The 27,476-nt window shown below is 43.8% G+C and overlaps 1 protein-coding gene across 6 annotated transcripts; it reads right to left on the bottom strand.

Annotated features, from left to right (window-relative positions):
- Positions 1-27,003, bottom strand: esrrb (estrogen-related receptor beta). 6 transcript variants are annotated; one of them, XM_041060666.1, is made up of 7 exons: positions 26,594-26,958; positions 20,709-20,825; positions 13,460-13,584; positions 13,325-13,333; positions 12,790-12,943; positions 3,477-3,746; positions 1-390 (listed from the first exon to the last, which is right to left on the bottom strand). In XM_041060666.1, exons 1-7 carry the CDS (start codon positions 26,844-26,846, stop codon positions 146-148), a joined length of 1,173 nt encoding a protein of 390 aa, XP_040916600.1. In that variant the 5' UTR covers positions 26,847-26,958; the 3' UTR covers positions 1-145. The 6 variants fall into 6 exon arrangements, with proteins under 6 accessions (XP_040916600.1, XP_040916599.1, XP_040916601.1 ...); XM_041060665.1 differs by lacking the exon at positions 13,325-13,333 and adding an exon at positions 13,040-13,057 and having other exon boundaries at positions 12,790-12,951; positions 13,474-13,584; XM_041060667.1 differs by lacking the exon at positions 13,325-13,333 and adding an exon at positions 13,084-13,111 and having other exon boundaries at positions 13,479-13,584.
- Between the last annotated feature and the right edge of the window lie 473 nt (positions 27,004-27,476).

Genomic DNA, 27,476 nt, shown 5'->3' with positions numbered 1-27,476 from the left:
GAGTGAGAGAGGTCAGTCTCTGTCCTGCCTAGTACAGTCAGCGGGGGTCTCCCTCTCCTGAGTACCCTCAGCCTTGGTTCAAGTCACTTTCTGTATCGCTAATGCAGCCCTCCTCTGTTGCCGCGGCCAATCAGCCACCCTCTGATCAGACCTTGGCCTCCAGCATCTCCAGGAAAAGTTTGTGCATGGGAACCTTGCCCTGCACCTTGATGCTGTAAAAGTGCTGCACAGCCTTGGTGGCCGTCTGCCTCAGCAGGGGCAGGGTCATGAGCAGCTTGCCCGCCCGCCGTGGGTCCTCCTGGTGCTGGCTGCTCTCGTAGTCCTGGAGGGCCTCGTGGAGGGCGTCCTGAAGCTTCTGGACCGCCTCCATGTCCTCTATGTGCATGGAGTCTGGACGAGAGCACAGAAAGGAGCACGAAGATTGATGGATTATCAAATTTGAAAAGAAAAACAAAAGTAACTTGTAAGAAATGTTGTTTGCACTTTGAGACACTGGTAATATAACAGGAGTGATGGGAAATGGATTTTTCTAAAACAAAATTAAATCTCATGATTGATCTTTACTGCTCTGTCAGTAGCAGCAAGGAAGGGAACACATTATAAATATAACTCAAGCCCTGACAAGATAAAGAATAGATCATAAAAAAGAACATCTGCTTTATTTATTTATATATTTATTCTTTGGTGGACTGGACAGGATATTCATACGGCCCTTGACCAGTGAGACTGAAAATCAATGTTATTCTCTAGTAACAATGGCATGAATAGTGCCCAATGTCTGCTGAGTAAGTACACATTAAACACCTCTCTGTTCTAAAGGACAGATTGTTTTCGCACAAAAAAAAAAACAAAACAAAGAAACAAAAAAAAGAGGGGCTCCATTAGAGAATTGGAAACCGTAAACAAGCCTGAGATGAATACAACACTTGCTTTCAATTAATTTCCTTCCTTCTCCCTGACCAAATTCTGACCATCACAGAGAAGGGGAAAACAAATACTAATGGGTTTATTTCACTGCCTGATGCAACAACAAAACCAATAATGTAACTATAGGAATGAAAAAGTGGCAAATTTAAATTTCCCTGGGAATTTCTTGGAATATTTATCTATATTTAAAAAATGGTCTTACCAGTTTACTACCTATTTTGTTTTGTGAAAAAATAAAAACTGAGTCTCTCTCAGCTTCAGTCTGCCCAAATCTCTCTCTCTCACCTCCGGGCCAGTTTTAGAGCAGTCTACGGTTTCCGCGTGGCTTCTTGCTCCTATAACGTTTCGCTATAGGGCCACTGTTTTTTTTTAACTGATCCCACTGTACATCATGTTACAGCGCTGCCTTCTCATTCTCGCCTTTCTCTGCCTCTGTTTCTGTCTCCCGGCCTCTCTCAGGGACAGTCCGGGGTCGCGCTTTCTCACACTGGTTAACCGGTGTCTGGCACTCCGGAGGCGGCGTGTCATTGGCTGCCTGACTCGTCTCACCTTGGCGGTGCATATTTTACCACACGGGACAATAAAAGGCAAAACAGATTTCAGACTTCGCCCCAAATTCATTGACTGGAACAACTGTATTCCCAAGACCTTGAGACATTTCTCACCCTGACGGTTTTCAAATCCACAGTGGTAAAATGAAGTAGGTCGTTTTGTAAAGTGAATGTGGCAGGGAGGGGGGGAGAGAGAGGAGGAGGATAGAGGAACAAAAGGCAAAAAAAAAAAAAAGTGGTGTGACATAATTATCTCTTGTTCTTTTCATGGAGGCTAAATTCATAACCTAACAAAGCTGCATTTTTACAAATCAAACCAATATTTTGTTCTCTTTTTCACACAAACAAACACACACCCATTTTAGCAATAAACCTCATTTGAACTGTACTACAATGTAATGACAGTCGCAGTGACAGGGAAAAAAGGAGGAGAAAATAAAAGGAGAGATAGAGACATCTCAACAGATGGGAGGAAAAAGAGGGCAGGAGACAGTGAGCACACTGCTTGTAGTCCTTGGAGGAGGGGTAGACGTAAAAAAAAAAAAAACAACTTTGAAGAAACAATTTCCTCGCAATCCATCAGTGAGCCCACGTCGATCCGATTGATAAACTGCTAATTACAAAATCAATCGCTATGAATTTTCACAGCTGTCAGACAGAGGGGCTCCCGGGAGAGTGATCTCCCAGAGACCTTGTTCTAACGTTCTGGACACCCTCCACCACCTCCTCCTCCTCCTCTTCTTCTTCTGTCCCCGACCCCCATCTCTCCTCTCTCCCGCACCCCACCTCCCTACCAGTGCTCTGTTGTCTGAAAGCAAAGCCCCACCATCAGCATTTTCATTTTTCAGCCCCGGACAAAACAAGGGAAAGCGGCCCGGTGACCCAGGCGTGCATTGATCAGAGCAGGACAGGTCCTGCCTCCTCAAAAGGAGCCTGTCAATAGCAGCGTGCTGTCTTCGCATTGGAACAAACGAGGCCTATCACTCCCTGATACTCATTCCATTCGACTTAACACATTTTATTGACAGCCCCCGTGCTCCTAATGAAATGCTAAATTTATCTCCCGTGGCTGCTGTGCCCTGCAGCTACTGTTATGGAGATAGAGAAAGAGTGGGGAGAGGGAGCGCCGGAGAAATACCACAACACGGAAGGTGTTCAATTAAAAAAGCTCACTCCTCCATCCCTCTTTCTCGTACACTGCCCTTATCTTCTCTCCATCTCCTGCTCCAAACTAAAGGTTACACTGAAACTCCTGAAAAACGAAGAAATGTCATTTCTGAAACTGTGTTAGACAATACCTTGCTGTTTCTGGATATTACACTGTCTAGTGTGCACTACTCAGAAATCCAGTCAGGAAAAATAATTCTGACAGAGTAATAAAACCTGAAGAATGTCTCAGTAACATTTTTTTGTAGACAGTATTCACTTTCAACAAATAAAGTTATTTTGTTTGTTTATTCTTCATATATTGACTGAATATTAATTTGTTGTTATAATATATAAAAATGCTTAATTCTTTTTGTTCCCTCCTGGTTGGTTTTAGTGCATTTTATTTTGGATTTTTAACAATTTTATGAAATCTTGTATAATTTTAAGTTATATTAAGTAAATACAACATCAAATTTATCATTATTTCAGATAATTTATAATTTATGAGATAAATATAGTGGAACTCAATTTTTAAAAGAAATATAGATTAAATCATGGTGTAATATGAAGCAAAGTAACTCAAAAGACAGGTTTGTGCCTTTTGTTCAAATAAATAATTTACATATTAGGTTAAGAAGACTTTTGCTAAATTACATTAACAGTGATAACCACAATTTTTATGTTATTATGCAATATTAAAATGTTTCAAAATCATTTAATGGAATACATTTATTTTTTTATCAGCAATAAATTCTTTTAGTTTTTTATATTACTTCTATTAAAAAAAAAGTCTGAATTAAAATGAAATGAACATAAAATTTTCTGCAATCAAAAATCACGACGGCCCACCTGAGTTGGCGAGAGCGATGGCCTTGAGAGTGACAAACTCCTCCTTCTCCACTTTGAGCTTCTTGTATTTGCGGACCAGCTGCAGGATGGACACGTAGAGGTCGAGCAGGCCCGTCAGCCGTGAGTGCTCCTCGTCCATGATGTAGTCCTCAGCGTACACCAGCTCGTCCTCGTATGGCAGCGAGCGGAACACAATGCTGAGGATGAGGATCTCCATCCAGGCGCTCTGCAGTAGACTCATCTGGTCTCCCAGTGAGAGAGTAGAAAAGCCTGGAAGGACAGGGGATGAAACTGTGTGAGGACGGGGCGACTGCATGATGATATAAAATATATAAATAAATGGAACGAGTCTGTGTTTATGCACTTCTGTTTACACCAAACAAAAAAGCGAAAAATATGTGTGCTTGTTCCATGATTCAGTCAGATGTCTTCTTTTGTTAGAGAGCATTAAAAAGTAAAAGAGAGTTTCTCAAAGTAAGTGAAAAGAAAAACAAACAGCACTTTAAGTTGATCAGTAAACATGACTTGTCGAGCCCCTGTGGCCCAGAGTACATGCTAAGGCACATGTTAGCGAGGGGTGTTTAATTTTAAATGCACAGTGGAAGGTCCCCTTTGAAGCCTGTGTCAGAGCACTTGAGTGGGCTTTACTGTAAGTGAGGACAGTAAATCGGTGCAAAGGTCTGGGGTACACAAAGCCATGTGGTTACCCCTTGTATCCTGTCACACTTCTTATTGGTGTGAGGGGGATTAGCACCGAGACACATTCTCATTGGCGGGGTTGAGGACATGACATGCATTGTGTCGCGGGAGGAGGTGATGAGGACACACACACACACACACACAGATACACAAACGTGTCAAACAAGAAAACAGACAGACATACATGTGCACATGCGGATCATGACACCTACACGTATGCACATAAATCCATACACATAAAAGCACATGCACACACACACACAGGGTGCTAGGGTCACATGGTTCAAGCCCAGCCTGAAGACCTGCTTAAATCCAGCACCTCATTCTCCAACAGCAGATGAAATTGGCACAGGCGCATCAAACCACTGTCATTTCCCCCTCAACACCTCTACATATGCTCAGAATAGAACATCAAATAAAACAAACTGCTGGATCCCCCCAAAGATGAGCTGGGAGAAATTTGAACAAATTAAAGAGGGTAAAGGCAAAAAGAGAAAAGAGGAGAGCGTGAGGGACAGATAACCAGATAGCTATCTCATCCCTTTTCCCTTCGTACTACCCTTCAGCTGTCAATAAACTGAATGAACCCCCGACACCACCACCACCACAGCCTCCATTTCTTCCCCTCCATCTCCCACCTCCCCTCCCCCCGCATAGCGTGCCTGCAGGCGGCCCATTCTGACAACATATTAGGCTCTTCAGCTCCGCCCCTGATTAATATGATTGCATTTACAAGTTTGCTGCTGCCATGCTACTAGCCACCGCGTGATTAAGAGGCCATAGATTACAGTATTGACCAGGGCGCTCACCACACCTACGCCCCACGTTTTCTCTTAAATATAAATGATCTCACTAGGGTGCAGCCACCAGCCTGATGTTTATCTCCTCCTGCCAGGATACACACACACTCATGCATGTTCTGGTTGAGGAGAATAAGAGACATGATGAGGAAGAGAGAAAGTGAAAAAGAAACAGCACAGCGAGAGAGAGAGAGAGAGAGAGAGAGAGAGAGAGAGAGAGAGAGAGAGAGAGACAGGCAGAGAGAAAGGAAGAGCCAGTGAGAGTAGTACCTGAGTGTTCAATTTCCCTTATCGTGGTGATGACCACTGCAGGGGAAGAGCTGGAGGATACATTAATTAACAGATTGTGATCAGAATGTGAGGGCCTTCACATTTTGAAGGGGAATCAATAGTCAGTAGAATAGAGTGCTAACAGAAAGGTGCTGGTGCCCGACTGGACTGGTCAGAGGTCTGAAGAGCCCAAATTAGACACAACAAAGCAAACTGCCGAAAGCACTCAAAACACTTTACACACACATTATCAGCGGAGGCAATAAGCCATATTTTGTCAAGGCCTGTGCCATTACACAAATCCAGACGGCACCTTAAAATCTTTTGTTGTGTTATTTCCTTGTCTGCATACGTGGCCATTAAGTTGGACAGAATGTGGACTGGCCGGAGGGAAATTGTCACGCAAGCATGGACGCGGTCTTGATTGCCGCATCAGGTTGGCATCACAATCACAGGCGAGGCTTTGTCTAGCCTTTTAATGCCAAGGAGGACTGAAGCGGAACTAAAGCGCTGCTCCCAATGTGACAGCCCGTGTGAAGGCCTTGTTCAGGGCTTGTTGGAGAGGCTTTAGAGTTGTTCTGATACAGCAGACACCTCTCAGCCATATGCACACATGCAGCCCAGCAGCCTACAATTACCTTTGACGCTAAAAGTCCTTGAATTTAATCCAGTGTTGTGAGATGGAGAGGTGGTGTTTTTCCCCTGCTCCATCCCCTCTCTTCAGGGCCTAAATTATCGCTCCAAATGGGATCTCGTGTCGTTGCCTCGCCTTTTTCCACTCAATTTAATCGAGTAATGAAGTGACTTCCCGACTCCGCAGGTCACACGGCGCTCCGGCCGCCACACTCTGAAGGTGGCCCGGTTAAGTGCCGTTGGAGTGGGTGATTTCCTCTAATGAAATATCAATATTTACATCTTCATTTCCAGCCCACTGCCTTGGCGGGGTTTGACCAAACATGACACAATATTGACCAAATCAGAGAGGCCTGTCTGCGCACTTGAAGGGCCTTTTCCACTCCACTGCTGAGTGCACCAGTAGATATCTGTCTGAAAGTCTTTGTGGCAGGAATACAGGGATAATAACAATGCAGAGTTTGTCTTTGTTCACTTTGACTTAAGCACCCCACTTACATAGGAATCATACGTTTCCTTTTTTTTTTTTTTTTTTAAAGGGATTTTCACTTTCAAAATTCCCAGATGTGACATAAATCATCCTGCATGAGCAACACTGAAATTCAGTTCAATCTAGGCAGAAGAACAAAAATAAATACAGATGACAGATAAACAGCTCTACAGAGCCCAACTGACCACTAGCTCCAGCAGCACACCATCATTCATAGCTCAAAGGGTGAAAAGAAGACCACTAAAGACCAACAACAGAAGCCAAAACCATCATCTCTTCCTTTATCTCCCCAAAAGCTCTCGGATGTTGGCAGGAGGGGGCAGCCCAAACCCACAGACGGCTGCTTCAAACCCCTCGCAGAGATTAATCAGCGCACCGTTTCATCTGCCAGAGCACAGGACGGTCCAAAATGAAATGCTGGAGATTTCTGTTGAGCTGGAGTTCATATTCTATTAATTTATTATTGTTTCCCTCTCCCCGAGGGCCATTAGCACGGGTAATAAAAAGAGATGTAATTACGAGGCACGGTGGCCCCCTCCAGCTGCAGCCCCCTCGTAACTCACCCTCAATCAGACAACAGAGCAGACAGAGGGGGGGCAGAGAGAGAAGGGAAAAAAAATGGCAAGCGAGAGAGAGAGGAAGGGAGAGAAATGGAGGATAAAAGAGAAGAGAAGATATGGGCCAGAGAGGAGGGAGATAAGGGAAAGAGAAAGAGAGAAAAAGGGGCCTGGAGAATGAGGGGGAAGAGGAAGAGAGAGATAGAAAGAGGAAAGAGAGTAATTCTGGCTGGACTGGGGCTGATCTATCATGGCCAGCTATCAGAAGGACAAGCAGGCCCTGAAGACTTCTGCCCAGAGGCAATCTCACCTCAGCCAAGTCAAGTGCTCTCTGGGCTCCAGTTGGAGTAAAACTGCCCCTAACAGGACCCCAGAGGTTCAGCACGTCTCCTTTTTTTTTTTTTTTTTTTTTCTAACCTCAAACTGAACTGAATGATCATGCTGCCATAAGCTTTTTCTATATCAAAGCTTTTTAGTTTAGATAGCACTTTAAAAAGAGGACGAGAAAAAAAAATGTATGCACCTTTGATTTGTATAGATTCCTCTGATCTGGCAGAGTGACACATGACAGTGTAAGATGTATAACCAGTACAGGAATGAATGGCAATTTAGCTTCATGATGGTATGTGTATGTGCGCACAGGCTCATTTTTGTGGTTCTGTGTGTGTGTGTGTGCGTGTGTGTGTGTGTGTGTGTGTGTGTGTGTGTGTGTGTGTGTGTGTGTGTGTGTGTGTGTGTGTATGTGTGTATGTTAACTTGCAACTGCCGACCGTGATTCTTCTTGAATTTACATGACAGCATCAGGAGGACCCAATCAATAGCAGCTTGGTAATAAATTGCTGCGCTTGACATAAATAATTTGACCTGAAGTCCAGCCGCATGTACACACAAACACAAACAGCTCAGTTTGCTGCGAGTTTTCCCTGGACACTGATTTGATGACTCAAAGGTTGTTTTTATATTGGACAAAATCATGTCAATACAAACTAAACTGACCCAGTGAAGAAGACGTTTTTTTCCCCAGCTCTGGCGCTCCCTTTCAGGATAGTCTGCTATCTGCCTTCTTTTGATGTGATAACCAGCCCATTATCCCGTTGTAAGTAGCTGGGAAACGGGCGATTTGACCAGTAGCCTGTGAACGTTATAAAGTTGAAGAACGTCAAATACAGTAATCCCCTTGTTTTAATCTGCACCCTATGACCTCCTGACCCTAGCAGGGAAGTCTTTAGCCCTCCCCAGGGTCCCACTGCCCAGTACTGACGGTTACATATCTCTGTTTAGCCGCAAAGACCAGGACGAATCAGACTTTAATCATCGCCATAATTACACATAATTTATCTCCGCTGCCATCAAGCAACATTGCTTAATGAGGGATGGCGCTCTGCTGACGATTACTTAAAGGCACATCAGCGTTTCCTACAAAACAATTTACATCAAATATTATAGAAAACTCTACGCAGGTGAAACAGTTTCAGTTCATTTCTACAAATTTTCTACAGATTCAACTTGGTGACAATATGAACAGTGCACACATGTAATTGTGATTCTGGATGTACCTGCTCATGTGTCACAGTAACTAAACAAAAGCCCTCCCCCCACCCTGCCTGGCAAATGTCCCTTCCCTGGCCCTGCATGCTCCTGACTGCCTGTCTGCCTCCGATACGCCCCCATCTCAATCTCCCTGCAGCTTTTTCCGCCTTCCCCCCGCTCTCTTGCCTGGGTTCAGGCCTCAGCATCCACCTGATTGTTCAATCTATCTTTATCTCCTGTGTTGAAGCCTACGTCAGAGGGTAAATTGAATATACTAAGAGCTGTCTGTTGGTGTCTATATTTAATAAAGTGCACTGATGAGGTGCTGATTTATTGCCGGGCAGTATTCACACTCTATTACAAGGAGATTACACAGCCTGAGTGGGATCAGGCTGGCAACACAGTAAGTAGATTTCACAATTTAATGGCAAAGAGAAAACAGGAGCCCGGAGGGGGCTGGAGGAGGGTGGGCTGATAGGTGGGTGGGTGGGTGATTATGGTGGAGCTGACACAAACACGACAACATACAAGAGGTGCGATCTCTTTTTAACATCGCTGCCTCCTTGCTAACAACTAACACGGCAGGCGGCTGTCTGTCAAATGCAGGAGCTGATGAGCTGGAATCCAATAACGCACAGATGATGAATATTCCCAAAACACCAGTAATGAATAGAACAACGCAAACAAGCCTGTTTCATTAGATTAATCTGGTCTGAATCTAATGCCCCCCCCCCCCCCGCCAAAAAAAAAAGCAATAACATACGAAAAGGATGTTAGAATCACACCTGTCTCGGAAATGAATTTCTTAACATTATACACAAAAATGAACTTCAGACACAGAATGTACATTTCAGTGTTGCTTAAATATTTTACATTCTGGTGGTGACATGCCAGAGCAAAAATATGTTTTACTGTGTCGGAGCAAAGCAGCAGCAGCAGCAGAGTGTCAATGTTTGCTTGGCCTCTCACCCTTCAGAGAATTCCCAGCTGAAAACACTCGGGCCTGGGAAGCTGGGATAGGAGCTGGCAAACACCAAACAACGAGCACCTCTTGAATAAGCAGCATGCATGGCAGTTTTTACATATGAACACATAACATTCCCCCTGTGGGTGGGAGGGGATGTGGGGTGGTATAGGGCCACAGGGGTCACAATACTATTCTGTCACTCCTGAAGAAAGCAGCAGTGTCAAGGTGGTAAACAGGCTCTAGTGAACTGAAGCTGTCAGTATACTTAGTTCCTCCCTAAACCTCCTGGACAGAGTGAAATGCAGCTTTATGGGATGGAGGGGGGCCAGAGGGGTGGACAGTGGAAGGCTATGTGTGTCAAAGGTTGTTATCACCTTAGGAGCAACAAGCCATCTGTCAGCATCCCCCTAACACTGCTCCTAATGACCCTGCCCCCCCTCAGGCAACAGCCGTGTTAGACTGAGCTTCGTGGGGCTATTTGGAGCAGTGACACTAGTGTCCAAAAGCTCCGCAGTGATTATCAATTAATCAAAGGCAGATTCAGAATGAGGGCAAGGCTGTGGTCTGGCATTGGCAAACCTGTGAAAAGGCTCTTAATATGTGACACCAGCCTTCAATATCTACCTCATTAAACTAAGGTAACAAGTGCACCTGATCTGACTAACTAACTGTGTTCTTATTTCATTTAAAGAAATTATTATATTCTTATTTCATAGAAAAAAAACCTGTAAAACCAAAAAAAAAGAGCTTCATGTATGCAAACTGTCCTTTCATGGCTGCTAAATAGAGCTGAGATGACAAAGTTGACATTGGACCCTGTAAGGCAAAGATACCATCTACACTAATGATAGAGCTCTGATATCTTCCTATCGTCCTCTAATTAAAACTCAATAGGGCCACTCTACTCCACATTAAGCCACTTCGGAAATGCATATTCAAATGTTAGCTGAGAATAGGGGAAATTTAAAATCAATTGGGAAAAGGTAAGTGCCAATTTTCGTGACATCCAAATTGTTACATTTGGACTTTAGTTATTGGCCCATCTGTCAATGGCCTAATCAATGTGGTCTACTTCATAATGAACTGTTAATCTTTTTAATTCCATTGCCTAAGGCTACAAAAATCTATCAGAATGCAATCAGCAGTTTTTTCTCCCCCCATTCTTTTTTTTTTTTTTTTTGTCCAGGAGAGGATGAAGGGAGAAATATGGTAGGAATGGAGCATGGTAGGCTGCCCTGGGGTACCGTTGGTGCATGGAGTGTTAGTGCACGGAGTCTCGCTCAACCAGTGAACCGTCTCTGATCAGGTTCAGCCATGTACAACTCAATTATGCAGCCATTTCATGGCCAGAGGACACCCACTGTCCTAATACAGACACTACCAAAGGGACAGACATGAACCAAGCACTCAGCTGAAGTGAAATCTTTATTCTGTCAAATTGTGTTTTTAATCTAAAAACAATATGTGTGATTGTGCGCTAAAAGTTAAAAAGTGACCAAATCTGAAACAAAAGCACAAGTATGAGTGGGTGTATTTCTACCGAGGCAGATCAGAATAATCTACTTAAATTCCATCATCTTGCTGGTGCTGCTCATTGTTTAGTGCAACCGTTCGGTTCCAGGTACTCGCTCACAGTTGGAACAGGCTTACTGCCTCGGGTTTTGGGTTAAATGATCATTATCGACGCATTTGGAATGACAAGTCCTCTGCCGCAATCTGTGGGGCAAATCCCATTAACATTATGAATCTATCCACTGTACAATACGTGTTAATATAATCCGATTAACAGTGCTTCAGTACTATGACACATAAAATCCGAGCTAGAGTGTACACATATTAAAATGATGATGCACTTCAGGATATAAGTTAAAACCTTTAAAACCTAGCGTATATTAAATGGTGTGTTAAGGATATGATTTATGGACAAAAATCTACTACCTACTGCACAAATTTTAACCATAACTAACTCATGTTACTCAGTGGCCTCGTATTTTTCCCCACTATAAAATAAAGATGTCTGTATGTGTCTTAGTAAGTGATGCCTCCATGTCTGCACAGTCTATATTCAGCAGGCAGCACGAGAACGTTGCAGTTTTTGTGCATGTGTGCGACGATTTTGGGTCACTACGATGAGAGTGTGTTATCGGGTCAGTTGTGATCCAGTCCTGAGTAAGCTCTTTGGTTAAACTCTCAGGCTGCTGACCATGCAGGGCCTGTGGGGAGTGATCCAAACAGTTTAGACGCGTAAGGGGCCGAGGCTGAGGCCAGGGGCTGGGAGCATATCCATCTCTAATCTCCTTACTATCAGATCTGTACCTGATTAATACCCCTCCTTCTGAGAAGTACTCTAATACCTTTTCAGAACAAAATGCACCTGTCTGAGGTCAGTTGGAGTCCCTTTCACTCTACTGAAAATAAATGAACCACCTAAATCCATGAACTGGGATTGAGATTTATCTTCTAAGTTAACTGATGTGACGTAGAAGTATGTACACGCTCGAATGTTTGTGTGTGTGAGAGGCAGACGGCGTGTGTATGCGTCAGTGCTGCAGTGATGTCGCGCATTTCCTGCATGCTGACAGCTGTGTGCCTGTCCAAGTTATTCTGATGAGACGAAGAGGTTATGGGGGTGCCGCTGAGGGACACATTCATTTAGTTTGTTATCCCTCCGTGCCTACAGCACTGTAATGTTATAGAGTTATGGGGGTCAAGCCCAAGATCAAGGAGAATCTGCCACGGTTGCAAAAAAACAAGAGCGGCTAAACAATGTGTTCTCCGTCAAAATCAGAGGAAAACTCTTGAAGGAAGCAAAATCTCTGCTGACGTGAGGCACTGTAGCCTTAATTCAACAGCCTCTTATAACCTAACACCTCGTCTATCAGAATGTCTATGGGGCAAGGAAGAAACATGATTATGCCCATCAATAATTCAATGTGTGTGTGTGCTTGCACTTGCGTGTGTTCACGTGTGCGTGTGTGTGTGTGTGATATGATGTCTTGTTTGATTGGGCAGGTCCCCAACTTTGCTCTAAATCTCCCTGGTGATTACAGCACACATTGGCACCGGGTGTGTTTCCCCCTCTCCATTCAATGCAGGGATTTTAGATGCACTCTATTGATTTGTTTCTTGCACAGCTATGTCCATTTTGCACCCCCTCCATCCTCCATACACCCTGAGGCTGTATGAGCTGTTGTTATTAATTATCTTTGTGTGTGTGTGTGTGTGTGTGTACTTTTTTTTGGGTGTGTGTGAGACAGGAGGTAGAGACAGATAGCAAAAACTAAAAATGGGACAAAAGCACCTCAAAATAAGACTGAGCAGAAAGGTTAGAAAAGAATAAAAGGGAGCAGAAATAATTGTTTTGTACCTGGGATGTGTTTAGCCCAGCCGATGATGACCACCAGCTCGCGGTCAGCCAGGTCGCACAGCGTGGTCAGAGCCTTGATGTCGCTCTCTGGCATGGTGGGGTCAGGCATGGCATAGATCTTCTCTGGCTCCGCCACCAACAGGTGAGACACTATCTTTGTGACTGAGGATAGAGGAGGAAGGAGGGGGATGTCAAAGCAAAGCAGAGGTCAAAGGTTATATCATGGCTGAGCTCAGCGAAGCACAAAGACGCACTGCTCGGATAAAAGCTGTACATTGGTGAAATATCCTACACACCAATGTTGGCCTGACTTTCTCTGTTTCTTCCTCATCATGCAAACTAATGTATGGAACCTGGAAATTTGTACGAGTGAAACGTAGGCATTGAAAGCTCTTATCCCTACAGAGCACACGCACGAGAATGTGGAGGCACTAGTATCCTCGAGCACTCTGTCGTTGTTTAATATCGGTCAACAGCTCAGAGACTTATCATAATTCAGCTCTGACCGGAAAAATATCTGGCCTACATTTCTGACCAGTGACCTCTCAACTGTTCAAAAATGGGAGACACAGGGAAACATGAGTCTGGCCTAGAATTTTGCTTCAGTTTTACCTGTGTGCTGGCCTGGCACAGGAGGGGCGACGGAGGAGGGAGACAATGGGCTAGTGACGGAGCAGTACTCACGAGGCTTTTTGGTGGGAGGGGGGAGCGTCAAGCCCAGGTACGGGTTGTTTTCTGTGTCCAACCTCCGCTTGTACTTCTGCCTGCCCCCTCGCACGCGGTCCAGACGAACCCCTGGGTTACAAATGAAAAGAGGACAAAAAATGGAGAGAGTGTACTTTTTGTTTTTAAGGAATATCATTTTAAGGGATATCAAATACATGAAAATTAACTTGCTCAGAAAAAATTGAAAAATATTTTTATGTATAAGGAGATACAATAATAAAAACAACATCTTTAAGACCCGCACAAAATGTGGGATGATGATCGGAAATTACGCCCTAACACAACCTGTATTAGATCATGTACAAAAGCTGCAGTGTGAGTAAGCGCACTGGTCTCCAGCTTGTATGTAAGCATTGTAAAAAAAACTGCAAAGGGGCACAAGAGTGTGTGTCTGTGTCTGTGTCTGTGTCTGTGTGTGAGTCTGTGTGTGAGTGAATGTGTCAGAGTCGCGGCTGCCTTCCCATATGTGGTCCATGCCTGGCTGGTCTACTGTGACACAGCTGAGCCCAGAGCAGGTCTAAACATATGAATATTTAACGCAGGGTCAATGATCTCACAGACTGGCCTTCTAATTATTTAGCTTTTGGGGTGAGGCAGACTGCATACTAATTAGCTGCCAGCTACATGCTTCTTTGCCTGTGTGTGTGTCAGAAAGAGAGAGAGGGAGAGAGAGAGAGAAAGCTCAGGTGTGTGCTCTTCGGGATCCATAAAAAGAAACTTAACCAGCCTACAAGCAAAGACACAGTCCCACACACACTGTACAAAACATCCGCTGTCATATAGCAGATAGATAACTAGGTATTGCTTTCCCATAAAAGACCCTTATTTCACCCCTCTTTCACTGGAGTAGCACTGAGGCCTTATCACCCCCAGCCACACCTAGGGGGCCAGGTTCCACACTGATACTGTAAATGTCAAACCAGCCTCATCATAACATAAGTTATTTATTATCTCATTATTTGATAAGAATGTTTCCATTTGGATGTCTTTTCTATCCTATTAATTTTCAACATAGTTAAAATATTTCATCTGCACTGTTCTATTTATTTGATACCACCGTGCAGGTATTTGGTTATTTAATGTAATTGTATGCAAACATTTATATCCTGCATCCCTATATTTGGACTGGCGTGCCACTGCGACCGTGCAGCCTAAATATCCTTGATATCTTAATCCTGTCAAGAGGGAGAATCCCTTCAATTTACCTTGTATGCATAATGTGACCCCCCCCTCCCCTCAAACAAATTTAATACTGAAGGGTGGAGGAGAAAAGGCTCAATGAAATGCTTGTGGTGGTGGAAGAGTTAATTTGTCAGCCTCCCGCGTCCTCTGAGCGAACAACACCAGCAGCCAGAGCACTTCCTTGATGATTTCATCACTTTATAACAGGGAGGACGGTGTCAAACCTGGGCATTGTATGGCCACTGCAAATGAGCCTAATACAATTTGCCCATCAGCGAGTGCTCTTGGAGAGGATGAGTTTGGATGTCTCCCATGTGCTGTGATTGGAGGTCGCTCAGTGAGGAAGAGGAAAGGAAAATCAAATGATGTAGGTTAAAAAAAAGTGGCCTTTATTTAACAAAGAGGGATTCGACAGCGGATTTATGCAAAATATCGTCTTGATTTTCACCACTTATCTTGCACTGCCACAGCCCCAATGTGCATCTGGGGGGGGGGGGGGGGGTCCAGTAAACTGTATTATCATGTAACTGTAGAATAGAGATTTCGTCTACTTATATAAATTATTTGATTCCCTAGAAACACAAATCTGATTAGGATTGTCTTTCAATTTCCTGACACTGACAACCCACTAACCTAATTACCCCCAATTCCCTACAGAGCCTCATCCTTCCCAGCAAGCACAAGGGAATCATCTGATGGCAACTACCTGTATTTTACACACAGACACACACACACACAAAAACACACAATGACAAATTCATTTTTACATGTATTATATCAAGAAATAGATTTATTTTTTCTGTGAAGGCATCTTGAGTTTAAAAAAAAAAAAAGTCTTCAAACACCCTGTGCTTGCTGCTTGGGTTTACAGTGAATTCAGAAAGTACTCAGTCCCTTCACTTCCACACTTTGTTGTGCTGTAGCCTTATTCTAAAATTGTTTCAATTCATTTTTTGAATTGTGGCTGCATCAATCTACACTCAATACCCCTGAAATATCACATTGACATAAGTATTCAGACACTTGAAATTTAGTTAGACACCTGTCTATATAAGGTCTCACAGCTAACAATGCATATCTGAGCAAAAAGCCATGAGGTCAAAGGAACTGCCTGCAGAGCGCAGAGATAGGATTGAGTCAAAGCAGAGATCTGGGGGAGGCTACAAAAATATTTCTGCTGCGTTGAAGGTTCCCAAGAGCACAGTGGCCCCCATGATTCTGCAGCACTCCACCTATCTGGGCTTCATGGCAGAGTGGCCAGACAGAAGCCTCTCTTCAGTGAGAGACACAGGAAAGTTGCTTGGAGTTTCCAAAAATGCACCAAAAGCACTCTCAGACTGTGAGAAGCAAGATTCTCTGGTCTGATGAAACAAGACTGAAATCTGTCTCAATTCTAAGCGTTATGTGTGGAAGAAACCAGGCACTGCTCATCACCTGACCAATACCGTCCCAGCAGTGAAGCGTGGTGGTGGCTGCATCACGCTGTGGGGGTGTTTTTCAGAGGCAGGGACAGGGAGACTGGTCAGGGTTGAGGGAAAGCTAAATGGAGTACAAAGTATAGACATATCCTTAATGAAAACGCGGTCCAGAGCACTCAGGACCTCAGACTGGGCCGAAGGTTCACTGTCCAATGGACAATGACCGTAAGCACAAAGCCAAGTCGATACTGAGAGTGGCTTAAGGCCAGTTTATATTTCTGCACAGGGAGGATGCAGAGCCTACACTTGTTTAGTTTCTTTGTGAACTTTCTTTGTGCCGTACTTACAGGCGTCAGTTCTATGCCGACAGTCCCCATCCAACCTGACAGAGCTTGACAGGATCTACAGAGGGCATTGGCAGAAAGCTTATCGCGTCATACCCAAGAAGACTCAATTTTAGCATAAGGCTGCATCATAACAAAATGTAAGAAAAAAGTAAAGGGGCCTGAATATTTAAACTTGCCGTTGGAAACATGGAAAATTCTTCTATCAAACCATTTTCTACACTTTCTTCCGGCTCTCCCGATGTGCTCGGCCGCTGCCAGGTGGCTGCACTTCTGCTCTCTGTGATCCTCTCTGCCGGTTGAGTCATGTGGCCGTGTCAGCCAGTGTAAAGCCAGCAATGAAGGTAGATGGGTGCCTCTTTTAATTAGAACAGTCCTGGCCATAATTAACAGATGCTGACAGGAATTAAAGCTTGGCACTAACCTGTCTCATTTTACTGTCCAACAGGGCCAGACGCAGGCAGAGAGGAAGAGAGAGTGATTAAGAGCAGCTAGACGGATTCATTCACTCCTGCTGTCAGGCACTAAGGCCAGGACTTTATAGGGGCCTTTTGTGAGGTTCATATGTCCCTTTGGTGGCACCCGAAGCTTTAAGTGGTCCGACTCTGACCGCTCCGTTGTGATTCCTCCAGAGTAAACAGTAGGTGTGTTATAAATGTGTGAAGAGACTTGAATACCATTTCATCCAAAGTCATCTCACTGTTTTATGGCCCACTACACAGTGTAGCAAGGGTAGCAGCGGGTGAGCTCGGGTATCATCTCTTCAAAGCAGGGTGCTGGGGGAGAGGGCTTTTGGCCAAGGCGGCTGGCATTTGTGCACGGATTAGCCAAGGCCTCCGGGTGGGGGCTGGGGCCAGCTGACCTAGGGCTCTTCTTTCTCTCCAAAAACAATAATAATCCCCTTCCGAGCACACTCCTACAGAAGAGCCTGTCTTCACTCACTTTGTGTGGCCGGCCGTGGAAGGGGCCCTTATTTTGAGTCCCTCACCTGTTCTGGGTGTCTCTCCCTGGGGAAAGTGTCAGGATGTCTGGGATGGTTGGCAATGCCAAGGGGGGCTTAGGCAGACCCTATTTTAGCTGGGAAAATCAGAAGGCCACATGGCAAGGCATGGTGAACCTTGCCTTTCAAGGAAGCCGCCCCGTTAAACTGCCGTCAGCACTATATCAAAGGGCCCCTGGTGCCAGCTTTGCATGCTTGTAAGTGTGTTGCAGCATTTTTAATCACGAGTGGTGATGAGCGAGGATAGCGGAAAAACTGTCAGTCCTTTGCGCCCCCTCCCCATCTGCTGACCCCGGGGGATGTCATACTGACACCCTCGTCACATACTCCATTTGCAGGTTAGCTACAATATCCCCAGTGAGCTGACATCCCTGCTCGTACTGCTAATTGTCCTGAATTAAAGTATTGTGGAAAAAATCTTTTAAATGAGGTTTGCATCAGCAAAAGCTTCGTTATTACTTACTTTACTATTGCCACTATTACATCTTGGGAGCTGTTATGACTGTTATTGACGGCCTGCAACACACGTGGACATTTACATGTCTAGTATTTCAGGCACTATACATGTGAGTGTAGTGTGGTTTGTGTGTATGTTCTGTATGTTGTGTATGTGACAACGATGGGGCTATTGTGGGATGTGGTTGTTCTTTGCATGCCAGGCTGAACAATGAGAGGTGTATTGTATATCAGCACAAACACACTTTGCTTCTTTGTTCAGCAAATATACATGACTGTCACCATGTTCTCTTACAATAAGGAAGGTTACACTCTACCTTTTCACAATGTGCTGTTAACACTGTGTGGACAACAGAACAAAAAACTATTGGCTCTGGTGTGTAGATAAAAATTAACATGTTAACTTCACAGAAAAAAAAGCATTTATTCTGCACTTGCGTGTGTGTGTGTTCATGTATGTGGAGGCCTCTCTGTGTGAGTAAGCGAGGCAGAGAGGAAGTAAGTGCAGAGAGCAACTGCCACTGAATGATGTCAATGTAATCTCTCAATACTATCTTGTCTTCTCTCTTGCTCTAAGCTCTGATCCGTTTCCATTGATCAGAGGAAAAACCTGTTGCCCCTGACATTTGATTCTTCTATTGATCACTTCCTCCTTTATACAGTCGAGGGAAAGTACAGCGACTCGACACAGGGTTTAGGCAGGTCTCCTGTAATTAGACTGCTGATCTTCAGGGACCATTTTCCTTACGCCTCTCACCACGTGTCGAGATATGAACTTATTGATTGAAATTGAACTGAAGTTTTTGTGCCTGATCAGTTGATAATGAAATCTTCTAAATTCTGAGATTTTTGATTTTGACAGTATAAACAAAAATACATCTAAACTTAATTTCCTCTGAAGATGTCTAATATTGTTTTTCTTTCAGAGACAGAGATGGATTTAAACTTCTGTTTCATTGGGGGGCAGCACTGTACTTTGTTGGAGCTGTAAAGTTATAATTAGGTGATTTTCCATTGAGATACAATGTGACCTTTCTGCAGTAATGAAAGTAAGCGGCAACCTCAGTCACATGAGCGGTGGCCACCTACACACCCAGGGCCTGAGCATGGCGTTGAGCCGACGGCTTCATAGAGCTTACAGTGGACACAGACCATGTGTCTCTCTTTCCATTTCATCCCGGTGACACTTTAAAGTGCCGGGCCTCGTGGCAGAGCTTACGCATAAACTGCACTTCACATCTTTTTGCTAATCATGACAAATGTCTTAAATAATATTGACTGTGAGAGAAATCAGTTATTTGAGAAGGATCTCGGGCAACACCTGCACAATACTTCAATCAGTCTGTGACAATAGTTGCAGTGGTTGGTGATAACAGTGGCTATGTAAAAGAAGAGGGTCATTCTAATTCAGTGAATGTGCTGAATACACAGAAGTGTGCATTAGAACCTCAGGCTTAACCGAAGTCTGCATATTTGAGTGTTACACTCTTTTTACTCTGACCTGACACTGGTCATTCATTTATAGCCACGGCTACATATTTTTGTAGTCTCTTATTCTCCAAGATGATATATTGGCATAAATTTTTCATCAGATAGTAATGCGATTACTCTGTCTTTCTGGCACTGGGGCTTTATCTGGCTGCATGCAGTCCAGGGGATTCTGTTACTGTGTGGAGATCCATACGGGCTGTGACTCTGGCTTCAGGTGGCAACTGGATATATATGCATCTATAAATCCCACTCTCCAATGAATAATGGGAGGAATAATGGTGGAATATATATACTCTGCAGAGTTTGACAGAGAATTTAAAAGTGTAAGGTGTTAAAGATTTTCATTTGTCATTACATCTTCTATCTGGCTGTATTTATACCACTGCATAACCATGAGGGACAATCACACCTGACCCACACTCAACAGCACTTGAGGAAAAAAGAAGAATAAATAACAATAACATGTTTCCTTACAGAATCCCTGAGCTGCTCCCAGAGGAGGCTTGCATAAATATAACACCGTCACTTCACCCCTAAGCCACATATCTTTCATTATTCATTTGTCTGGCCTTTTTAGAGCAACCAACAAGTGAGAACGTAATAGAGAGAGAGAAAGAGAGAGGCAGGTGAGAACGCATTCACAAATGCAGAGGGATGACAGAGAGCGGATAGGTGCCTCCCCTGGAAGAGCAGCCAAGCCTCAGGGTCCCACAGGGTTCAGTTGGTGACGATAGGGAGGGGGGCAGAGAAACCCAGCCAGACAAATCCATCGGAAGCATGTTTAATTGTCACTGAATTCCCTGCTGGCGTGACTTTAAAAAACCATCCACAGGAAGAGAGCTGAGATGTTCGGAAAACATTTAGTGGATCAATATGCCGGGGAGAGCTGAGACTGTGTGTGCTCAGGGACCCGGCCTGAGCCCTTCCATGCGGAATACTGTTACATTTCTATTACTCAGACAGCGGGATCAACCTATTCAGCATATTTTTGTCCCCAGCTCAACTGCACATTATTTACTGCTTTGTAGGTAGGGGGAGGACAAGGGGGCTGGGAACTGTTGTCTAGGCCAGCCAGTTGTGTGCATGTCTCAGTCTGGGGTGGTAGAAGAAAATTACATTGGGACTTATGGAAACAACCATCCTGAGAGCAAGTGTGTGATGTAGTATTCCACCAGCAGAGCCCTTTTCCGATCAATGGAGGTTTCATTTTTGCATAAATGTGTTTTTATACCAAAAATACACACAGTGCTGCATGTGTATCGTGTGGGTGCAAGAATAATAAAATGTTCTTACTCTTCTTACCTTCTTTGAGCATCCCCACTTTGAGGCATTTCATGAAGCGACAGGCCTGACATGATTTGCGTCTTCGTTTTGTGATCTCACACTCATTTGTGGCGGGACAGCTGTATTCTATGTTACCTGAGAAGCAGAAGAAGAAGAAAACCAGGTTAGCTCCAGCAAAATCTATCAAGGCCTAAAGCATTACAATTCAACGGAAAATGTGAAAATATTCAAAACAATGGGTATTATATGAAGCAGAGGCCTTTCACCACGCACTAAAGAGAAACCAGTGCTAAATTGGGCACTGCTACGGATGTAACAAACACCAGTGTGCCCTCTCGGTGCTATCAAATGATATATAATAAATCATCTTTAGCTAACCAGGCATGGGCAGTATCATACGGATTCCTAAAGAATCCATTTCTGAAGTGTGCAGGTGGCTCAGGTGTCCTCCAGCGAGTACAGAACCTTCCTGGGGGCCACAGCAGGAGGAGGAGAAGCTGGGGTAAGAGGTAAAGGGTGGGGGGTGGAGGCAAAGCTACAATAGTCCTTCAGGACCCATCAGTAGACGCCATCCTGGTCCAACACTAAATTGGCCTCATTAATTCTGTGCGTGTCCCCTCCGGGCCCCGGGCGCAGGCCATGTCCCCCTGCGCTCAGAGGGGCCTGCCACTGCCTCAATAGCAGGCTAGAGAGCCAGACACGCTGCCCCTGACCACTTTACATAATACTGCAGCAGACCCAAACCTGTTGTTACCACTGTTGCCATTGTTGACTATTTACATAGTGTACAGGCAAGAGGCCTTATGCATTATTCAAGTGCAGCGTCTGATTCCAGGACGGAGCAATGAAAAAGAGTTTCATTGCTATACAATAAAAGAGTCGGTTCTGCTCTACTCTAGCATTAGCAATAGAAAGGGCAGAATATGTGAGGCCGGTCCTCCGCTTCTGTCTGATTCCCTACATTTTACTGTATTCAGGGGGTTTCAATAAAGGGTTTCAGCGTAATAGTTGCTTCAGCCTAGGAATCTGAATTATCCCCACTTTGAATGGGCTTTCAGCTTTAAAGCTTTTGACATTGGTGTTTTTCTAAACTTCTCTGTTAACCTAGGGTTTATGTCTTTGTCAGTATAGCATTGAAACAGATTATTGAGTGATGTAAAAATGTAATTCAATCACCATGATTCCTAAAATAGTTTTTCTTCATCCATTAAATTCCTGTATGTAAACAATGTCAGCAAATATATTTTCTGCTGAAACTACTAAATACACACATGCAGCATCCCCTTTAACAGATGAAGCATCGTTACATTTTGTGACAAACAGAAATCTGCACGCGTCCTATAGCTGCTCCACAGCTCTGACCCTCACGCCGTATTCCTTTATAGCGAAACAGAAGGCTGTGTAATATTCCACTGGCGTTCCTCCACTAGCCCTCCAACACCCTTTGACAACTTATGCAATTATGTTAACATTATTGGACAGATCAAGTGGAGGGTCCCAAGATGTTATAAATAATTAGAAATTCCTCCTTATATCTGGGTTAGAAATCATTATGCTAATTCTCCTCATCTCTTTGGGATTGGGGTAAATAAAGGTGTGAGGGAAGCGGCTGATGAGCTGTGATTGTCTTTCCTCTGTCTGTCTTCTCTGTTGTCATAGCAGAACCAGACCATAATAATCCTACCCATTTCCCATATGCTGGGAGGAGGCAATCAGTGCAACCCTGAGCTGGAATCAATTCATGGAGGCCTTTTTGGTTTGTGTTGCCATTATGCGCAAACCAATCAGCAATCTGCTGGGATGTAAGGTACTAAATACATTTTAAAAAAGCATAGATTTTGATTGCAAATTAATAAAAATGTTACTTTCTACTTTAGTCACTTCATTATATCATTATAAAAACCCAGCAAATTGCCACCACTCGCACACGATATGTTACGAGTTTGTTTGCACGTCCCAGCTCAGCACAGTTGACCCTGTGTGTCCCTGAGGACCATTTGTTTATGGGGGTATTTCTATCTCCTCCTCCCCTCCCTACCCTTTCACAGGGGTGCAGGGGACATGTGCACAAACCACACCTGGTGGCTAACTAAGAGAGTTAGCCCTTTGGTATCACACACTCCAGAAACAAAAACAAACACGTGCTCACATACTGCTGCGCTACTGTATCCACCTGTCCTGTCAAGCACCCTGTGTGTCTGATGTTCTGTCAGAGGGGGCTTCTCATGGCTCAATGCAGAGTGAGCGGTGGATTAACTAATTTTTCAACTCTACATTTGGTTTATATTTAGGAGAGGCAGTGTTTCAGTATCAGTGCACACACCTCATAACATGCCTAATGCCTCTCCACTGATCTAAAATGACAATAAGCTGTGACCTGCCTTGGTCTATATGTATATAAAAGATGTAAAATCCTCAAGAAATATTGACACTACTGGCACAAACCAAGATCCAGATGTAGACAAGAGTGTAGCCCCTTCTGTCAGAAATTAAAATACAAGACTGGAACTTGATATGATGCCTAAACTTATAAATTTAAGTTACTGTAATATCTGATACTGTTAAATGTTTGTTTGCATCAGTAATGTGTTGAACCACAGGAGGAACAAGCCTATAATTTCAACTATGTTTAGTCATCATCATTGAAATTTTCATTTATACTATATGCTTAATATGCCTGCAGTTTACAATTGTCTCCTCCTCATAATTGTGTATGAATGACATTGTTTGTAGTTATCTTCTTGTCCCACTTGCCTAAAATTTGTCCCAAAGGGATAAATAATTTTTTCCTCAATTCAGCTTAACTGACTGAACTGAACTGAACTAAACTAAACTGAAATGAACTGAATATAACTGTCACTGTGGCTCTGCACAGAATAAGAGGATATAGAAAATCTATCTACTGTAGCAACACAGTCCTTGAACAGCATCTAAATAGAGACACACAAAAGTACTGATTTAAAAAGGGATTTCCAGTTACAGTAGATTCAAGCGTTGCTTTTAAAAAGGGCAAATTTATAAAACCTTTTACAACAACCTTGCCATTCAGAAATGATGTCTGGAAATCTTGGCTTGCAGAGTAATAGTATGGTGAGTTTCACTCTCAGAAATGAAGCATACTGGCGGGAACCCCTTTAACCCGAGGGCCATTCTCGGGTTTATCTGTCTTTAGAGAGGTTATGGTATGGTTACCAATAACATTACAGAGTGAAGGGAGAAGAAAAAGATTTCCCTCCTTCTTCTCTTGATAAGTATCTGTCTCAATCTATTTTATGGCTTTTCAGGACCCATGCCAGAGCACAGAGGGGAAAGTCAGGTCTTGTAAGTAAATTACAGTAAAATGGCAGGTATTTCTCATCAAAATCTAAACTGACTTTTACAGGCTTACTGTCAAGGTCTATTACTTCATATAAAAGAGGGCCACTGAGTTCAGTTGGTTTTTCAAGCAATTTTACACTTGGGTTCAAAATGGGAAGAAAACACGGTTCAATAAGAGATTTATGTTTTTGATTGGTGGGGCAGGTGAGGTGCAGGGATGGGGGGATGATTAGAGAGCAATGAGAAAAGGGGTAGTTCTGGGATGGATGGAGATCCTGGTTGACATTAATTTGGGGCCTGGCCTTGACTAATGTAACTATCTCCAAGTAAGAGTTCAAGGGGCTTTTCACTGGATGAACAGGTGACAGAAGATGGATTTTCCATCCGCTTTTGTTGGAAAGGTAAGGGCATCAGCTGAAGAAGTGCAGGCCAGAGGGGGAAGTGAAGCAGATGCAAAGATAACAAACATTACTAAGCTAATAAATGCCTAAAAACTGTTTACTAAGTGATAATATTTTGAACACAAAAAAGGAAAAGACTACATGCTAATATCATAAAAAACAACTACAAATTTCCTCGGCAGAATTAGCTGCTCTATCACAAGAAAATACACAGAGTTACACAAGGTGAGCACAAGGTGATAAAGAAACTGTCATGTACATGGTTAACATTAACTTAGCTTAGTTTGCCCTAAGTGCTATAGAACAATGTGATAAAGGGCTGGAAAAGACAGCTCCTTTGTTTTCTTCTCATTAGAGAGGGCCGTCTCGCACTCCACCCTTGACTGCCTCGTTATTCCTTTAATTAATCAGTTCTCATCAACGGCACCCTCTCATTCTTTCAAGGGCTCTACATCCCGCTATTTACTGCCTCCATTTTCCTCCAGCAATCCTGCATGTGTTTCTTTTATCATTTCGGAAGGCTTTCACCTCCCCCAAAAAGTCCCTGCGTCCTCCTGCCTTCTCTGCCTGGGACCCCTGTCTGATTATTATGCCATTAAGCCTCTCCTCCTCTCCTCTGAAAGAGCAGCAGGGTCCCTCTCCAATCTAAAGAAGTCCTGTTTTTTTTTTTTTTCCCCTCCTTTCCCTGAAATTACCCGGCGACGCGTGCCTGAGTTTCTAATTGGCATGCCTGTCCCTAGAGACGGCCCCCTCCCTTCTTCCTAATGAAAAGCCTCGGCCTTAATTACACTTTCCAAACGCTGATTGTTATTGACAAAACTCCTGTGGCTCGGACAAACGACGGCAGATTAGCTCCATTACAGGCAGCCCTCCAAGAAGAGAAAGAGAGGGATTTCAAATCGACAATGCAAAGTGAGGGGGGAAAAAAGAGGTGCTTTCATTTTTTTTTTCCATGTACCTTCCTCTTAATTGTTTGGGCCATTGCTCCACTTAAGACGCCCCTTTCTTCTGCAATGCCTCTTTTCTGTTCCATTGTGTTGTCGTCAGTGTACTTTTAGTGAGGGGACAAAAGCCCAGTTATGTTACTTGAGAGAAAATGTTCATCTTTTGTCAATAGACAGGATTGCTGATGGCAGCATGAGTAAACAGGAGGATTTGGCCTAATGCTTTTGTTTGCCCGCAAAAGGTACATAGACTGTCTAAAGCTGATATGGCTGTAAGGTCCAAAATCAACACCTAACATCAAGACAGACAGCCTGCTGTCCATATAATGAATGCAGTCATTTGTTGATTAAAATTTACTGAAAGCAATGGATAAAAGATGTTAGACTCATTCAGTTTAAATATCAAATTCCTAGTTTTCTTCCACTCAATCGTCACGTTTCACCAAAACCCAACCATTTGGCTCATTTCACCTGATTTATCTAGTTTTTCCACTGCATGTATTCCACTACTAAGCCGACAGAGCTTAGACCTAGGCAGCTGTGCCTGTTGTGCAGATTTTTTTTTTTTTTCCCAGGCTCAACAATATCTCCGTCTTCCTGATTAATCTGGAGCAGAGCGCACAGTTTCACAGAGGGGGGCCTTTCATTGCCTCTCTAATGAGAAGCTGTGATACATCATGCCTTGCAGATAACCAATCGCACCCTAGTCCCCAGGCACACGCACACACACACATACACACAGAACAGAACAGGAACAATAAAGCACACTCTCTGAGCCCCGCCCTCCCCAAGGCATTTGGGGAAACAGCCCCTACACTCCACGAGATCCGACCTCTGAGTGATGGTGTCATGTCCACCATACACCAATAAACCATGACAGATAATGTCATCATCATCTGTCGCACGTCAAATTACTCGTCTGATTTCTGTTCTTTCAGCACAAACAATTTTTTTAAAGGCACAGTTATTTGAAAATCAGTAAATATGTTAGCATCTTTTTCTAATGTTCCTTTCATAGTCAGATATTATACACATGACTTTGTATGGAGGTTGCTGGTCTCAGGAGGCAGAGAAAACATCTTCCACACTCCAGTGATTTCTTTTACATAGCGAATCAGTGTTGTTGTGAGGCCAAAGGTGTCTTGTATGGGGGGTGTCTTTGTGTCTGATGATGCGGCGACATGGGATGAAATAACTGGTATTGAGTGTTTGTTGGGGGGGGGTGAGAGGAGAAAAATACCTTGTATTGTCCTTTTAAAAAAGGCTTTGCAGGCCTCACAAGAGGCCACCCCATAGTGATACCCCGAGGCTATATCTCCACAGACCAGGCACAGCCTCTTGGGGAGGGAGTTCAACATGTATTCGCACTTTATGGACGAGTCCTCCATGATGGTACTGGAGCAGTCGTCATAGCGCTTGCGGCAGGTGCCAGCCCCGAGCCCACTGGGGGTGAACATAGGTGGAGAGTCCAGGCCGTTGGAGTGGCTATTCATAGCACTGACATAGCCACCACTGGCGTCTGAGTTACCACTGGGGCTGTGGTGGCTGACCGTGTCGATGACCGAGGAGGGACTGGATGGCTCCGTCTTGATGTAGGACCCACAACTGGAAGGTAGATGCCGGTCATCAGCGGCCATTCTATTCAGCAGCCTGGGTGAGGTATGGGGTGAGACACAGAGGGGGGGAGGGGGTTGATGGGAAAGGGAGGAGAAGAAGAGGAAGATGATTAGCAGAGGTCTTCAAAAGGTAGAAATGAATCTAATCAGCCAGTGGAGTGACAGAAAAGCCTAAACAGCAAAAAGCTTGATTGACATTAAGTGTAAAATATAATGATTATGTGGCAGTTCACAACAATTACAAAACAACCCCCCCTTACTTTGACTTGATTTTATAGGAAATTATCTAGAGTTAAAGAATCTAGAGTGAATGAACAGCTAAAAAATACATCTTGACGTTCCGCATATATTCAACTACACAGTTCAACTGCTCTTCTTGACGTCAAACACTTGACGATCGCTTTCATCCTTAAATCTTCTTCAAATGGTTTATGGTGAAAAAGATGTTTCTGAATATAAACATGCAATTTTGACATATAGGCCACGAGAAAGAAAACGATAGGTAGG

Source organism: Toxotes jaculatrix, chromosome 17 (assembly GCF_017976425.1).
Source record: "Toxotes jaculatrix isolate fToxJac2 chromosome 17, fToxJac2.pri, whole genome shotgun sequence".
Classification (NCBI taxonomy): domain Eukaryota; kingdom Metazoa; phylum Chordata; class Actinopteri; family Toxotidae; genus Toxotes; species Toxotes jaculatrix.
The sequence above is the reverse complement of the archived record's forward strand: the minus strand, read 5'-3'. Positions and strand labels throughout refer to the sequence as shown.